Source organism: Elephantulus edwardii, unplaced genomic scaffold, assembly GCF_000299155.1.
Source record: "Elephantulus edwardii isolate Elephantulus edwardi_28Jun2011 unplaced genomic scaffold, EleEdw1.0 scaffold00033, whole genome shotgun sequence".
In the NCBI taxonomy this organism is placed as follows: Eukaryota; Metazoa; Chordata; class Mammalia; order Macroscelidea; family Macroscelididae; genus Elephantulus; species Elephantulus edwardii.
The window spans coordinates 8910971-8927691 of record NW_006399783.1 but is presented as its reverse complement, the minus strand read 5'-3'; the positions used below and the strand labels follow the sequence as shown (position 1 = coordinate 8927691).

Sequence of the window (16721 nt, the reverse complement as noted above, 5' to 3'; positions counted from 1 at the left end):
TCCCTACCAGAAATTCACAGACCATCTTGTAAAGACTCACACCAGAGTTTCTCTTGACCTTTATAAGAGAAATTTAGGAATTCCCACAGCAAAATCCACCTTATCATCCAGTGACAGGTTCCAGAGGCTGGATTCATGAGTGGCAATGGGTTCTCAGACTTCTGTTTTCCTGTCTTTAGCATTGACTCATTTGTTGCTCTTGAGTTGGAAATAACTTAGAGCTGACCTGCTATTGAGTTTCTGAGGCTGTAAATTACACAAGAAGAGATTGCCTATCTTTCTCCCATAAGACCGCTGGTGGATTTGAATGATTAGAGCAGTTTAGCCTTTGAGTCAGCAGTAAAATTCTCTATGGATGATGCAACTACAGTTCCCCCTTGCATTGGGTGGGGTCTTTATTAAAGCAGGGGTTCAAGCTGGCTTCAGAGCAGTTTAGTAGCTTCTGTGCAAGGATCATGCACATGTAGTAATCAAATATGTTGGCTTGGCATTTTGATCAAATTTGGAAGCAAATGTGCCACCTAAAAATGGCAGCCAAGCCCACAGTTTGAATGTGTTGCTTTCCAGAGTGCCACCAATAATCTTGTCTTTCGCAGTAGATTCTGGAAGCTTTCTGGAGGAAGAACATTTGGAGGGAAGCATTATTGACAGGAGTCTGGAGCATTCACACAAAGCAGCAAGGTTGACTGCCTTTTTTTTGAGTGAGGCACAGCTGTTTGCTTCCTCCTCAGATCAAATGGATCAGAAAAGCATGGGCAAAAAAACCCCTCATAGTTTGATATGAAACTTTTAAGCAGTAGCCCTTGTTTATAATGACAATTACTCAATTGTAATGACAAATACTCAATTGTTTTGAAAGGAAGGCCTGATTAAGAGTAACCAAGGTGATTTTGCATCTTGTTGCGAAGAAGGAGAAATAATGTATGAAATGTTTCATTTTTCAGGACCTTAATAATCTTCCAGTATGGGAGAATCACTTAAAGATTATTCAAGGTAGACTACATAGACCTCCCAGAAACTCTGTACCCCAGGAGTTGACCTCTAAGGAACCATAGACATACAGAAGGCCCATAGATAAAACATGAATATTGTTATTGTTAGGCACCAGTGGATTGGCTCTCACAGTGACTTCATATTGTTGTTGTTATGTGCCGTTGAGTCACCTGTGATTCATAGTGACCCTAAGTACAACAGTCCTGATGCCTAAGCCAGTCTCACTAACTCTGACACACCTACCCCCCCTTGCCCAATTACTGTATCAATACATCTTACCTGGGTTCTTCCTCTCCTGCACTGTCCCTCCACCCTTCCAAGTATGATGTCCTTCTCCATGGACCAGTCCCTGCTGGCCATATCTCCAAAGTATATGCGATGGAGCCTCAAAATCCTAGCCTCCAAAAAGAAACTGTTTCACCCTATCCAATATAGACCTAATTCTTTTTTTTTTTGGCAGTCAATGGTATGTTAAAGACTCTTCTCCAGCATCACAATCCAAAGGCATTAATTATTTTTTCTGTCACCTTTAGTCATTGTCAAGCTCTCTGATGCATAGCAAGTAATTGTGAAGATCATGGCCTAAATTAAGCATGCCTTAGTCTTTAGACAGGCATCTTTGCTTCTCAGAACTCTGGAGAAGTCACTGACAGCAGATTTTCCTAGTGCAGTTAGTCTTTTGATTTTCTGACTGCTGGTGCCAAGGGTATTAATTGATTGCAGCTGAGTAAACTAATTGTGAACATCCCCAATCTCTTCTCCATCTATAATGGTTATGCCAATTGGCCCAGTGGAGAGAATCTTTGTCTTCTTGGTGTTGAGCTTCAATCCATATTAAAGACTACAGTCCTTGATTTTCTTCAACAGGTGCTTCAGATCCTTCTCAGTTTCAGCAAATTTGTGTCACCTGCATAACGTAGGTTGTTGATGAGTCTTCCTCCAGTCCTGATGCCACATTCCTCCTCATAAAGCCCTACCTCCCAGATGATCTGTTTTGCATAGAGATTGAAACGGTATGTATACAGGATGTATCCCTGATGCACTCCTTTCCTGATTTTGAACCATGCAGTTTTTCTTTGCTCTGTTCTTAGGACTTCATCCTGGTTCAAATATGGGTTTCGCATGAGCACAATCAAGTGTTCTGGGATTCACATTCTCCTCAAGTTTAACCACAATTTGTTCTGATCTACACAGTCAAATAAATGCCTTTTCATAGTCAATGAAACACAGGTATACATTCCTTTGGTACTCTTTGCTTTCTGCCAAGAGTCTCACATTGGTGATAATGTCTCTAGTGCCACAACCTCTTCTAAACCCAGTCTGGTAGTTCTGTTAATGTACTGTACCAGCTGTTTTTGATAATCTTCAGCAGGATTTTGCTTGCATGTTATATTAATAATGTAATATAATAATATTGTTAAATAATTTACACACCTTAAGTTTTGTGCTTTTAATGGGAATAGATATGGATCTTTTCTAGTCAGTTGGCCAGGTAGTTGTCTTCCAGATTTCTTGGCACAACCTGGTGAGCACAACCAGGGCAGCATCTATTTGTTGAAATATGTTCATTGTTGTCCCATCAATTTCTCGGGCTTTATATTTTTGCCAAGTCATTTAGAGCATCCTGAACTTCCTCCTTCAACACCATTGCCTCTTGATCATGTTATTTCTTGAAATTCTTCTGTATCAGCCAATTCTTTTTGGTACAGTGGCTCTGTATATTCCTTCCATCTTCTTTTAGTGCTTCCTCGATCATTCAATATTCTTGTCACAGCATCCTTAAGTATTGCAATTTGTGGTTTGAATTTGTTATTTTGTTCCTTCAGTTTGAGAAATGCCGAGTGAGTTCAGCCCTTTTTATTTTCTGACTCCAGCTCCTTGAACATTTCATGATAATGCTTTGATTTGTCTTCTCAAGCTGAACTTTCAAATCTTCTTTTCAACTCCTTAACTTCTTGATTTCTTCCCTTTGGCATCTCAGTACTCTAGTGCAATATTCAGTCTCGTCTGAAATCCATTTTGGTCTTTTCTTCTTCCTTCATCTTTGTAATGATCTTTTGCATTCTTCATGAATATTCTTTTTTTTAGTAATTTATGTTTTGTTTGAAAAATTAAGAACAAAAGCTCCAACCTGACCCTAAGCCAGACTGGCAGCTTCCCTGAGTGTGCCTGAGTCTCCGTGAAGCTCTGTGTCCTGGCTCTGTTCTGTGGAGTTGTCAGTGATCTCTCACTGCTTTCTGAAGTGAATGAAAAATGTACAGATTTCCTTCAGGAAAGTGGTGATGGTAGGGCTTTCTGGTGGCTTTGGCAGGGAGCTGACACCTTCCAGGGTACAGAGGTGTTTGTCCAGACCCACTGGAGCCACCTGCTTCCTGAGGATATGTCCTCCAGCCTCTACAACAAGACTGCATCTCTAGTCTGCTGTAGCTCCCACTGTGGCAATGGCTGTCCCACCCTATGGCCCTCCAGATGTGAACGAACACCCTCAGTGCCAGTCCCTGGCAGAAGCGGCTCTAGCCCTGCTTGGCCTTCTTTCCCATGATGTGGGGTTCGCCTTCAACATCTAAGAGCTTTCCAAGACCACCTGGTGAGGTTTACTCTTTACTTCACCAGGTACCTCACCACAAAGCTATGCCAAGAACCTCACTTTTGGAAAAGAAGTCTGTTCATCTACTGGCAAATCATACATCCATCTTCCCTATCCATCACCAATTCACCTACCCACCCGTCTACACAGCTGTCCATTCATTGTCTGACCACTCATCTATCCCCTATCCATCCATCCACCCACCCACTCACCAACTAATCCACTCATTCATCCATACGTCCACCCATTCTTCCATCCATTCACTCATCCAGCCATCCACTTTTCCGTCCACCTATCAAGGATGATATTCTTTATATCTTCCCATAGTCTTCCTTCATTAGTGTTCAAGACCTCAAACCCGTTCTTGGGTTGGTTTTCAAATTCAGGATGGATATATTCAAGATGAAATTTTGACTCCTGTAGATTTGATTTGACCTTCTTTTAGCTTTAATTTGAACTTGCATATGAGTAGTTGATGGTCTGTTCCATAGTCAACACTTCACCTAGTTTTTGATGCTGATATTGAATGTCTCCAACAATTCCTTCCACTCATATAATCAACCTGATTCCTGTGCATACCATCAGTTGAAATCTACGTGTATAGCCTGCAGTTATGTTTCTTATAAAAGGTATTTGCAATGAATAAATCATTGAATGTACAAATCCCAGCCTCAATTCTGTCACCAAGTCCGTGTTTTCCAACTACTGATCTTTTTCTCCCTGTTCCCTACTTTTGCATTCCAGTCACCCATTGTTATGAATACATCTTAGTTGCATGTTCGATCTATTTCTGACTGCAAAGGTTGGTAGAAATAATGTATTTCTTCCTCTTTGGCTCCGGTTGTTAGTGCATAAATTTGAATGATAGTGGTAGTAACAGATCTTGTATGTATATAGACATTATTTTGTCACTCACAACATTGTATTTTAAGATAGAAACTGGAAATGGCCTTTTTAACTATGAAAGCAACCCCATTTTTTCTCCTTTTATCTTTTGATCATATGATCATCTGATTCAAAACATCCCATGCCAATTCATCTCATTTTGCCAATACCTAATATGTCAATATTTATGTGTTCCATTTCTTTCTTAACGATATCTAGTTTTCTGACATTCAAATTTCTCACATTCCATGTTTCAATCATTGGTTTCTAGTTACAACTGTTCTTCCTCCTTTTTGATTCCAAACTTGGGGGCTCGGCCTCAGTTGCCATATCTGTCAGTTGACTCTAAGTGTACAAGAGAACAGACCTCTCTCTGGTGTGCTACTGTCCCCACAATTTCTGTTGTACCTGAAACCAAAGTTACAGTCACTGGGTCAATCCACCTCATTGAAGACCTTTTTTTCTCCTTCACTGACCCTCCACTTTTCCAAACATCTTGTTCCAAGGAGCAGCTCCTCCTGATTACAAGCCCAAAAGTATGTGAGATGAAAAACACAAATGAGGTGGGAAGGTCTGGCGTCTAAGCTAGAGACAAGACACTTGACATCACTACAGTCCCAAACCAGTCTTCCTCCCCACCAGCCTCCAAACACTTTCCCCCAGTCCAAGGCCTCACAGATACAACTATAGGAAGCCAATGGAATTAGGCAACAAGGGTGACTTAAGTCGCAGAACTATTTTTTATTTATTGTCAGTGAAAAAAAAAATAAAAACAGTACATTTTAGAGATCTTCAGCTAGAAAAGAGACTGGTTGGTTATATTTAAAAAACAGTACAAAAATGTTAACCTAATAAAATAAAAACAGTATAAAAAATATTAACCAAAATAAAAGAATATTTTAAAAGATTTTTCTGTTAAAGGCTGCAACTTTAGAAAATAAAATTTAAAAAAAAACACAGCTCCTTATTGCTAAGAAACTGGACTATGAAAGACGTGCCTAGAGTACTGGGGAGAGCACGGTGGAAAAGCATTCTCGTTGTTTCTCATGCAGCCTGGAGTAAAGTGTGATGGTTCTCTCCTCTGTCACCCAGGATACTGCTCAGGCAATGCTGGGATTGCAATTACTAGGTTTCTGGGACCCTGACTGGGCCCTCTGGTCCTCTGTCTGTGTGAGAATAATCTCTCTGCCTTCTTGGTTTCATTTTCCAAAAGTGTCTCTTCTCTTCTGAAAGCTGTCTCCCCAGCGCCTTGTGCTGCCTTGGTCAGCAGCCCTTTCACAGGTCGGTGGACATGAAGTCAGGTATCTGCTTCCCTTCTTCAGACGATTTGCTGGCCAGCTATGTGGGAGAGGAAGAGAAATATACCCTCAAATGGGATTCCCATGAGCACCAGCCCCAATCACAAGGTCTCCCAGGCTGATTGCTGCCCACAAACCATGAAGATGAGCTGGTATGACCTTGATGTTGGCCAGAAAGGTGTTCCTGGGTGGGGCTTAGAGTGTAGGTTTGGCTGCTTCCTGAACCCCCTCAGCAGCTGTGTGAACTCAGCAAATGGCCTGCCCTCCCTGAGCCTTAGACACTACCCCCAGTGACAGCGGGAGGTCCAACTGGACTATGTTTGGAAAGCACATAGCACGGTTCCTGACTCACTGTGTGCACAAAGTCAACTTGCAATTAATATAGTCACACTGGCCTGGTTTAATATTAACTTGAGGATCAGACATGGCAGGGGTCCCGTCTTTATTTTGACCAAAGACTAAAAAGTAACAATAGGAGACAGGACATGAAAGTCAGTGCTTGGAATAGTAACTTTTAATTAGGAAGATTTTGACATGTAAGAGGAATAGGAAAGTATTTCCCATAAAAAGGCATTTTCAGGGTCCACACAACAGTGCCAATTAGCTGTAGTGTTGGCGTGGACAGAAGTATCAAAGAGCAATTTAGACAAAGCCCAGCCACCCACCCTGAGGTATGAGGGGCCTTGTATGTCCTGCTGGGACTGCCCGTGTTTTAGCTGGGATCTGTGCTGGCCAGAGGAACGCATGGGGTCCAAAAGGGACACTGTAGTGTCCAGCTTGCAGTCCTAAGGACTTAGGAGCACCACCTAAGAGGGCCCACCTTTGTGACCACACTAACAGATGCAGACAGGCACACCTATGCAGGTGGACATGCACACACACACACACACCCCTGTGCATAAGCACAAATACACATGTACACGCACATACACCCTGCTGTGCATGCTTCAGTTTCTTCCCTTTCTGAACTATTTTCTCCCTCCCAACTCTTCTAGCCCTCAGCCCGTCAGTATCCTCACCATGGTCCTGAAGAATTGATTTACTTTCTTCCTTTTAAGTGTCTTCTTGTCTCCGTCTGAGAGGTTGAGGAAGGTCTGGCTGAGGCGGGGGGAAGTGTTGGCCTCGTCCAGCCCAGGCATGCCCGTCACTGAGACTGTGAGGGCTGAAAAGAGAGCAGAGGTGGGTGTGGAAGGGGGGTGAGCAGAGGCCGTTGTGCAGGGACATGGGTCTGCATAGGGGTGGTCATTGGGGAAGAACCTGGAGGATACGAGTCCCTGGAAGTGCTTGTCAACCCTGACACTGTGAAAACTGAGCAGGCGCTGGGGTGAGGAGAGGTGATGTTTAAGCTGTCCTCTTTAGGGATGCCTTGTCAAATCTCAAAAAGTGGTCCTGCCTCTTGGCCCTTGCTCAAAGCCTTGTTCAAGGGCTTCTAGGCCGGAATTCAGGAGCTTGGGGTGGAGGAGAGTTAAGTGGGTAAGGATCCATGCAATACCTATTACGATTTCCTTAGGAATACAAGGCCTTTTGTTCCAAGATGGGATACCATCTGATTGTCCTCTTCCTTTGCCTCCCAATGCCAAACCCATGGATTTCTCATGGTGAATATGGCTGGTGTTTACCACCTTGAAGCCAAACGGAACTAAAGAATCAGCTAGCTCTCTGACCCCGGTTTTTTACATTGGTCAAAAGGAGGTGACAGCACAAATGTTCAGAGATGATGGGATGGAAGCTTCAGACTCCTCAAAGCAGCCTTGCATATAAGGGGTTCACCTTGCAGGCTTCGGCCAGCATTTGTTAGGAGGATGGCTCCCAGGAAGAGTTTCTGGTCCTGAACTAAGTCATTGCCACTTACTGGCTAGAAACAGGCATGCTCAGTGCCTGTCTCCCGCATGAAATAGGGCTAATAACTCCCTTAACTTAGCAAGTCTGTGTTGAGGTATAAATGAAAGAATGACTGAGAGGCGTCAGTACAGGGCCTGGCCTAATCCTCAGAAACCGCAGGTCTCTCCACTGAGACTCGCCTGCTGAGCCCAAGAGGCTGGCACTAGCTCTCTTCGCTCTACTGGGCGCCAGCCCTGGGCACAGAGCCTGACTCAGAGTAGCAGACACTGATGACTGCTTGCCATTCAGAGTGCTCTGGGGTGTGAGATGGTGCCTTGAGAGCCGCGGGCTCCCCATCTGTGACACAGAAATAGCAAGCTGTGTCTGGGTTGTCCCTTCTTGGCATAATGAGTACAGGATTGCATCAAGCACTCTATGAATGCAAGATGTGATGACAATTTTAAAGTCCCAGAAAGAAATTTTCCAGGTCCCAAAAGGCTTAAGGACACGCCAGGGGCAGGCTTTTGGGACCAGGAAGGCCTGACTGTTTGAGAATACAGTGCCATCTGCTATATAAATGGATTCCCAATAAATCCCAAAGCCACAGGAAGTTTCTCAGGAAGTTTTCAGATGAGGGGCTGGATGTGCAGGGTGCAGAGAGTACAAGGGTGTTTGAGCAGACCCTCCCCACGCAGCATTCCTGATCCACATCCCGGCCATCCTGTACCCCCTAGGTTGACGGCCTGCATACTCTCAAGTCCCTGGTGGGTCCCTGGTACCTACCTGGAATGGTGGGCATGGACTGGCTGGCAAAGCTCATCTGAGAGATGGACGCCCTGGGGGGAATGGTCATATGCTCCGAGAGGTTGGTGTCACTCATGAACTCGTGCTTCCTGGAAAGCTGGAGGAATAGACAATAGGAGCAAATGTGTGTGTGTGTGTGTGTGTGTGTGTGTGTGTGTGTGTGTGTGTGCGCGTACACACACAAAGACAGACTGGCAGAAACGCAGGATGAGGAGGCAGCCCAAGCCCTGCAGGGTCAGGCCTGAGGGTTTGGCATGGAGCCTATGAATCTGGCTTCAAGCTCATTTATTTCAGTTTGTAACCTCTCCTTGCCAGACCTCTATGCATAGTTGCTCAGGTTTCACACAGACAATAGGTGAATAACACCCCATAGAACCATAAAAAACACAATATTTATTGCCATTAATTAAGAATTTCCAAGGCAATCTCCCTACAGAACCAAAGGCTTTCAAAGTAAAAAATGAATCCAAACCTGTTGCCCTTGAGTGGACCCCTGCATGTGGTTGACCCCATTGTGTGTCGGAGCAGAACTGTGCCCCACAGGGATCTCAACACCTAGTGTTTTTGAAAGCAGAATATGCTTATGGGTGGACTCAATCTCTACTCATTCAGTTAGCATCTGAGTATGCTGCCTGCACTCTCCAGTAACTCCTTTTGAAGTCAGGTCTGTGTGATTTAGTCACCTCTGCACCCCTAGCAGGGCTCCTGGACCCAGGAGTTCAGAGTGGAGTTTGAAGAGATGCTAAGTAGTTTGTGGCCTGAAGGCTGATGAAGTCCGAGAGACTCCCAGGTGGACTCCTTACCCATTTATTAGTAGGGCTTTTCCCCAGATTCCCAACGTCATATGTGATCGGCCAAAAGCTACACGCAGGCTGTGGAATCTATTGTTGCTGCTGTTGTTGTTAGGTGCCATGGAGTTGAGTATGACTCATAGCGACCCTATGAGCAACAGACCTGAACCCTGTCCTGTCCTGTGCCTTCCTCACAATCTCTGATATATGTGAGCCCATTGCTGCAGTCACTGTGTCTATCCACCTGGTTGAGGGTCTTCCTCTCTTTCACTTTCCCTCCACCTTTCCAAGCATGATGTTTCTGTACAAGAAACAGCCTCTCCTAGGTAAGAAGTTGAACACCAATCCCAAAGGCAACCCAGTTCAAATCCACCAGCTGCTCCATGGGAGGATGGCCAGTCTCCTCTGTGTTATTTACTGCCTCTGAAAACATGCTGGATGATCAGTGACAGGGTTACTTCTGACCTGACAGCACACAACAACAACAACATGCACAAAGCATGTGAGATGCAGCTTCATCATTCTTGCCTCCAAGAAGAACTCTATCTGTACCTTCTCCAAGATGTATCAGTTTGCTCTTTGGTACTCTAGTAGCAAGACACTGTGCTGTAATCTCAAAGGTATGTGGTTCAAATCCACCAGCTGTTGTGCAGGAGAAAGAGGGGCAATCTCTTCCTAGGAGATTTACTGTCTATTCTCAATGGTGCACAACAACCATTAGGTGCTGTGAAGTCAATTTTCTACTCATAGAGACCCTTGTGACAGAGTTGAACTGTCCCATAGGAGGTTTTCAGGGTATATTTTTTTTTCAGGGTATATTTTTATGGAAGCAGATTACCAGGTCTTTCTGTCGTGGAGCCACTCTATAGATTTAAACCACTAACCTTTAGGTTGATTAAGCTAAGTATTTAATCATTGCACCAGCAGGACGCCTTCAAGTCCAATTGCCTGAGATGTCAGCTCTGACACAGTTAGGTTGTATGGGCATCATTGAATCAGCCACTTGACCTCCCCTTTGCTAAGCTATTTGCTCTTCAATAGTCTCTTCTTGGGGAAATTGAGGCTAAGGGAGCTTTGGTCTGTCCCTGGCATATGTACTGTGCTTGGCATACATAGAGATTTGGAGTAATGTAAGGTGGGGTCACCTGCCTCGACCACTTACCCGCTTCATGTCCAAGTCGGCCGCTGCCTTCTCATCCGCAAACACCACGCTGCTCCTCTTATTTCTCTTCTTGGACCTCCGCAGCTTGACCTCAGCCAGTGTGGTTCCTGGTGGGATGGGCTCGTCCTGCTCTGCTTTTGGGGTCTTGGGTGGCCCCAGTTCCAGGTTGAAGCTACAGGGCAAGAGGAAGAGAAGCAGATACTGCAGTTAGAGTTGAAGTGGAACTGCCTCAGAGGGGCCAAAATGCGACCTTCAGAATGCCTGAGTGGTCACTCAAGGTCAGGGGTAGATTAGCTCACCTGACAGAATTTGGGAGTCTAAGAGGGTCACATACACATATATTTATCACATAGCCATTTCCCTAGATATTGTGGTAAATATATTTGTGTTGTTGTTGTTGTTGTTGTTATGTGCCGTCAAGTCGCCTGCGACTTATAGCGACCCTATGTACAACAGCCCTAAACCCTGCTCTATCCTGTGCCAATCGCATTGCCTCTGACAAACCCATCCCGAGTACCCCAGTCACTGAATCAATCAACCTCGTAGAGGGTCTTCCCCTCCTGCGCTGTCCCTCCACTCTACCCAGCATGATGTCCCTCTCCAAAGGCCTGTCTCTCCTTACAACATGTCCAAAGTATGTCAGACGAAGTCCCAGAATCCTTGCCTCCAAGGAGTATATTTGTGTACATAAATTTTATTTACTACAATTCATATGGAATACTTAAAACAATAATAAAGTAGTCTAAAAATGTTGTTGCTAAAAAAAATCTTTATGACAGTAGTAAATATGACTTTAGATAAAATGAAATGGGTCATCTCCACCAAACGAAACCAAATAGCAAAACATGAGAGGAAAAGACAATGGAAGTGAAGGTGGTCAAGGTATAAAAGAAGGTGTCGGTTCAAAGTACAGATCTGGAGTCAAATCCAGACAGTGCTACTTCTTAGCTGAATGGCTTTGGGAAAATTAGTCAGCTTTTTTGAGCCATCACTTTTTTTCCCAGTAAAAGGAGGTGTCAACAGCACCCTTGTAGAGTGATAATGAGGTGCAATCTGAGGAGACCTTAGCCCATTTTCAGACATGAAAATTTATGTCTTAATTTATGTATCCAATATTATTATTTTATTATTAATGTTATTAATTTTATTCTTAATAATATTATTATTCTTAATTCACATACCTAATGTGAATATTCTAATTTATGTATCTGTTGTTATTATTAGTGTTCTAATTTAACCACCAGGCTCTGTGGGTAAGCAGTTAGACAGCCAATCTCCAAAGCAGGCAGAATAAGCCCACCAACAGATCCACAAGACAAAGATCTCCTTTCATGTGTTTTCCAGCTTTTGAAAAGCCAGTTCTGAATCAGGGTTGACTCAGTAGTTAATACAATGAGCTGTATTGTATTAAAATAAGGTTATTGCAGTGTTGCAAGTGGCTTGCAATTGGCTGCTAACCTGAAGGCTGGTCATTTGAACCCACTCTGTGGTGCAGCAGAAGAAAGACCTGGCAAGCTCCTCACACAAAAATTGCTGTTCCTGTTGTTGGTTGCTGTCTAATCAAGTCCGTCTCATTGAAAGTCAAGAAAGCCTATGGAGCACAGCTCTGCTCTGACATGTGGGGTGACGATGAGTTGAAATGGACTCATGGCAGCAGGATTGCTTTGGTGTGACTGAGGGAGTTGAGAAGGGTAGGGCAGAGCCTCAGGCCTCCAGCAAGGGAAGTCATAAGAAGGTTTTCTAGGGGCTGGAGACCGAGGACCTGGGACAGGGATGTGAGTATAGGAGGAGGAGTTCTGTGACAGAAGAGCTGGCCTGATTGAGAAGAGGCATCCTCGGAGGACATGAGATCCCTGGCAGAGGGGAGAAGATTCTAGACTGAAGCAGCTTGCAGAGCAGCTCCAATGGTTGACAGAAATCACTGAACTCTGATGAGTCTGGGGGCTTCAGGTGAGTCCCTGCTGGGTCCACTTGCCAGAGAGTCAGATGCCTCCTTCGAAAATGGAACTAGCCAGCAGGGCCTCATAGGGTAGTTGCATGGGCTGTAATGAGGCATCGATGGAGGGAGAAAAAGACTTTTCAACAAGAAGGGCCAAAGAGGAGGCAGACAAGGGGCTGTTGGGTCATAAAGAGAAGAGGGCTGGGTGGAGAAGACAGAGGTACACGTTCTGCTTGGGGGCAGGAACAGACCTCTCCGAGGTGGTCTTGCTGGGAGTGCTGCAGTCAGAGTTCATGGAAGCCAGAGAGATGATGGACATCTGCCGGTAGGAGCGCAGCATTGACCTGGGGCGGCCCATTCTCCTATCCTCAAAATCAGGCTGCGGGTGGAGAGAACAGGGAGGGGGATTAGCAGTCAGACGTATGTTTCAACTGAAGCCTGGCCTAATGTGACCTTAGCCTTCTGTGCCTTCTTCCTCCACCTGGACAGCGCCAAGGTGTGGAGGTAGAACAGGGACAGAAACCTCCTGTTGGCTGAGGGTGGCACGTGGTGGATACAGGGACAGACAACCTATTTTATAGAAAATCCCTGAACCAACAGAAGACATGAGCTCTCCTCTGGGATCTTCTAGTAACTCATTACCCCTCTGTGGGATCTGGTTTCCCTGTTTCTAAAACAGGGTTGGCCCACATGGCAGCTTTGCAATTTTTTATTCTACTTTAAGTGGCAACAAGATAAAGTTGGTGCATCTCTGAAGAACAGTCTCTTCAGGTCACGGGGCTTAGTGACTACTAGAAATAGAGAGCCAGGTGCAAATTCTAGCTTGCACTCACTTGCTGCAAACTCTTTGGCAGGTTACTTAATATGTCTAGGTTATAGAAGAGACACAAGGTGTTAAGAAAATATCAGTCCTTCTTCCCACACTTGCTGTGAAGATTATATGACTTAACACTTAACTGCTTAAGTCAGCCTGGCACAGAGTAGGTGCTTTGTCAATGCCCCTCTCCTTATGTGCGCAGTCCTTTGGATGCTGAAGGTATGATATGTTACAGCTGCTTCCTTAGCGATGATTTTAGAAGGGGCCAAGTACACAGGAAAGCTTCCCTGAGCAGCACAGGCAATATTGGCCTAAGCCCTTATCTTTGAAGCAGGCTGCTTTACGAGGCCACCTCCAGCTCTGCTCCCCACTTTCCCCGCTGCTCTACCAGTCACTGACAGGGTCCTCCATACCATCTCTCGGACACCACTCCCCACCTTCCCCGCTGCTCTACCAGTCACTGACAAGGTTCTCCATACCATCTCTCTGACACCGTATTCCTTTTCCACTTTCACTTTCAGGTTCTTGAAACATTCCTCCATGCGGTCGTGGAAGGGTCGCAGGTTTTCCGACACCCTTTTCTCGTGGATCTTGATGCCAGCTCCCAGGAAGGGGATCTGCAGAAGAAATGGATCAAGATGAGTGTCCTTGGCCCGTGACCTGCCTCAGCTTGGGACTTAGCCATGAAAGCCGCTGGATTGAAGTAGGCCTCCTTGAAGTTTGACAAGAGCCCAAGGTCTTCAGGGAGGTTTTCACAGATTCCCAAGGGAAGTGGGGAATCTGTAACTTTGGGGTTTGCTCTGGAAAGAAGAGGAAATCCTCCATCAACCTTCACGCCACAGGAGCAATGGGTTCAGCCTTACCATGAAACGTGGAGATCAATTTAACTAATTGACAGTGTTGAAGAAAGCTATATATAAAAACTGAATTTGGTCCCCTAAAAATAGCTCTGTAAATCCTAACTGCCACATCTAAGGATTCAGTTTGAGAATAGGGCTTTTTAATGTTAATGAGAACATAAAGTATAGAGTGCACCTTAAGCCAATCACATTGGAGATATATAGCAGACCAGGCACAAAAGAAAGCAAATGGATGCAGAGGGAAGGTGGGTGCCATGTGGAGATCTCTACGGAATGCCAAGAGGAGAATCGATGAAGCTGATACAAGGATTTCCTCCTAGAGTAGGGGCGAGAATTTGGACTTCTAGGTGGCTTAGTGGTAAAGAATCCCACTCCCAAGCCAAAGTACGCAGTTCAAATCTACTAGCTCCTTTGCAAAGGGAAGATGGCCAATCTCCACTAATGTGATTTACTGCCTCTGAAAACCTGCTGGAGGGTCAGATATGGGTCAGTTCTGACTTAATGGTACATAATAAAAACAACAAAAACAATAGCCTCCTGAACTATGAAAAAATAGCCTTCGGTTCATTAATTATACCTACTTAATATAGTTCTGTTATAGTATCACCAAGAAACCAAGAGAGATATGAAAGGTAATCAACAAATAGGCACTTCTTCAAAAGTGACATAGATATATTATAAAGAAGAAAGGAGGAAGTGAGTGATATAAAAGAGTTAAACTCTTATCAACTAAGGAGATGAGACATGAGGAAACAGCAGCCTCTGGGCACATAGACCACGGAAGAAATAGCCGAGAAACAGCAGAACCGATTCTGCTCGGAAAAGACACGGATTTTCTTTTTCAAAAGGAATGATAAAGGCAATACTCCATACAGAAACTAGTGAGACACAGTCCAAGTTACACCTGAGGCAAATTATAAAGTTTAGTCTTAAATACTAGAAAAGATAATCAATCAGATAAGCATTTTCTGCTCCAAAAGGACAGAAAATCAAACCCGAAGTATATAGAAAAATTAAATCATTAACAAACACAGAAATAAATGAAAGAAAACAAAAATAACACAGAAGGCATCACCGAAGACAAAGGTTGATTTTCCAAAAATACTTATCATTGATAATCCCCTAAAGAGACTAATTAAGATAAGCAGAGGGTGGTAATAACTTACAACAGGAATTAAATGAGAATGTCACCACAGGCAGTTCAAACAGTTAAAATCCCCAGATGATGATATTATTTAAAATTTCATTATAATAAAATTATCATTTGGTTAAAATGTAAACATTTCTAGAAAAATGCAATTTATCAAAATAATCTAAAGAAAATAGGAAATATGAACATCATTATATAAATTGAATGCAGGCTTTAAAACAGATCTGTATAGGAAACTCTTATCTATGCGACTTCAATGGCAAATTCTACAAAGTATTTGCTGATTAATAAATACCCACTTTATTTGAGTTAGTATAAAAAATGAAAAATGGTAAGTAATCTTGAATTCACTTTATGAGGCCAAGATAACTTTGTTATAAAAACTTCACAAGGACATTACTAGAAAGGAAGATTATAAGCTAATATTCCCCATGATTGTACATGAAAAAAAAATCCTGATCAACAAAACTAGAATTCAGCCATATGTCAAATAATATACTATAGCCAAGTAAGATTTATAGGCAAGATTGGTTTAACATTATAACGAAATAATCTAATTTCTTTCATGAACAACATAAAGGGGAAAAAACCCAACATGAGTATTCCAACACAGAAAATGCATGTGACAGGATACTCACACACCCAGAAGTGAGTCCTGGGGACACAGCACTTAAGCACTTGGCTGCGAAGTGAAGTGGAAGGTCAGCAGTTTGGACCCTCCAGCCACTCCACCAGAGAAAAAGATGGCAGACTAAAGATTGCAGCCTAGGAAACAATTTAGGGCAACTCTTTTCCACCTGAAAAGGCCACAGGGCATCAGAAATTACTCCATAGCAACAAGGTTTGGTTTCCTATTCAACCACCACTCTATGTACAATGTTGTTCTTCTCCTGATGGTGATGACTGAGATGCACACTCTTTTCTCCTCTCTTCATTGTGCATTAAGACAAGAAAATAACTAAAAGGCAGGAAATGTGAAAAAGAAGAAGTAAAATATTCTGCGTAATCAGGTGATATTACCTGTACACAAAGAAAATTCAAAGACTCTAGAAATAATTTTACTTAATAAATAAACTTAAGTAAATTCACTTTAAAGTACATTTTCTGGCTATAAGGTCAACATAGGAAAAAAGGATTATCAACAATTAAAACAGAAAATATTCAGGTATAAATTTAAAAACACAGATGGATATCTTCATAATCATAGGTAAGGAAAAGTTTTCTCCAAGTAAATATGAAAGCACAAATCAAAATAAATTGGATGAGCTTGACTTCATAAAAATTTTTTTAAAAATCTGTTCATTGAAGTACATCATTAAGAAAGTGAACAGACATGTCACATAGATTGAGAGGAATTATTTATTATAAACATATTTAACAAATGACTTGTATATAGAACATTTGCTAGATATTCTAGGAGCTCTGGTGCCCTAGTGGGTAAATTGTTGCACTGTCAAACTAAAGGAAAGCAGTTCAAATCACCAGCTGCTCTAGAGAAGAAAGATGGGCAATCTCCTCCCATGAAATTTATCTCTAAAAATCCATTCTGAAGGTTAACTGACTTGGTTTTACTCTCTCTCTCTCTCTTTCTCTCTCTCTCTCTCTCTCTCTCTC

At 43.3% G+C, this 16721-nt stretch overlaps 1 protein-coding gene across 1 annotated transcript in view; it reads right to left on the bottom strand.

Annotated features, from left to right (window-relative positions):
* Nucleotides 1-5717: 5717 nt before the first annotated feature.
* Nucleotides 5718-16721, bottom strand: part of DOCK2 (dedicator of cytokinesis 2) — a 736392-nt gene continuing 725388 nt past the window's right edge. The window contains exons 47-52 of the mRNA XM_006884420.1: nucleotides 13577-13714; nucleotides 12532-12659; nucleotides 10342-10513; nucleotides 8368-8485; nucleotides 6783-6925; nucleotides 5718-5803 (exon numbers count right to left, since the gene is read on the bottom strand). Of these exons, the coding sequence (XP_006884482.1) occupies nucleotides 5741-5803; nucleotides 6783-6925; nucleotides 8368-8485; nucleotides 10342-10513; nucleotides 12532-12659; nucleotides 13577-13714 (762 nt within the window). The 3' untranslated portion in view covers nucleotides 5718-5740. The remainder of the gene's footprint in view (nucleotides 5804-6782; nucleotides 6926-8367; nucleotides 8486-10341; nucleotides 10514-12531; nucleotides 12660-13576; nucleotides 13715-16721) is intronic.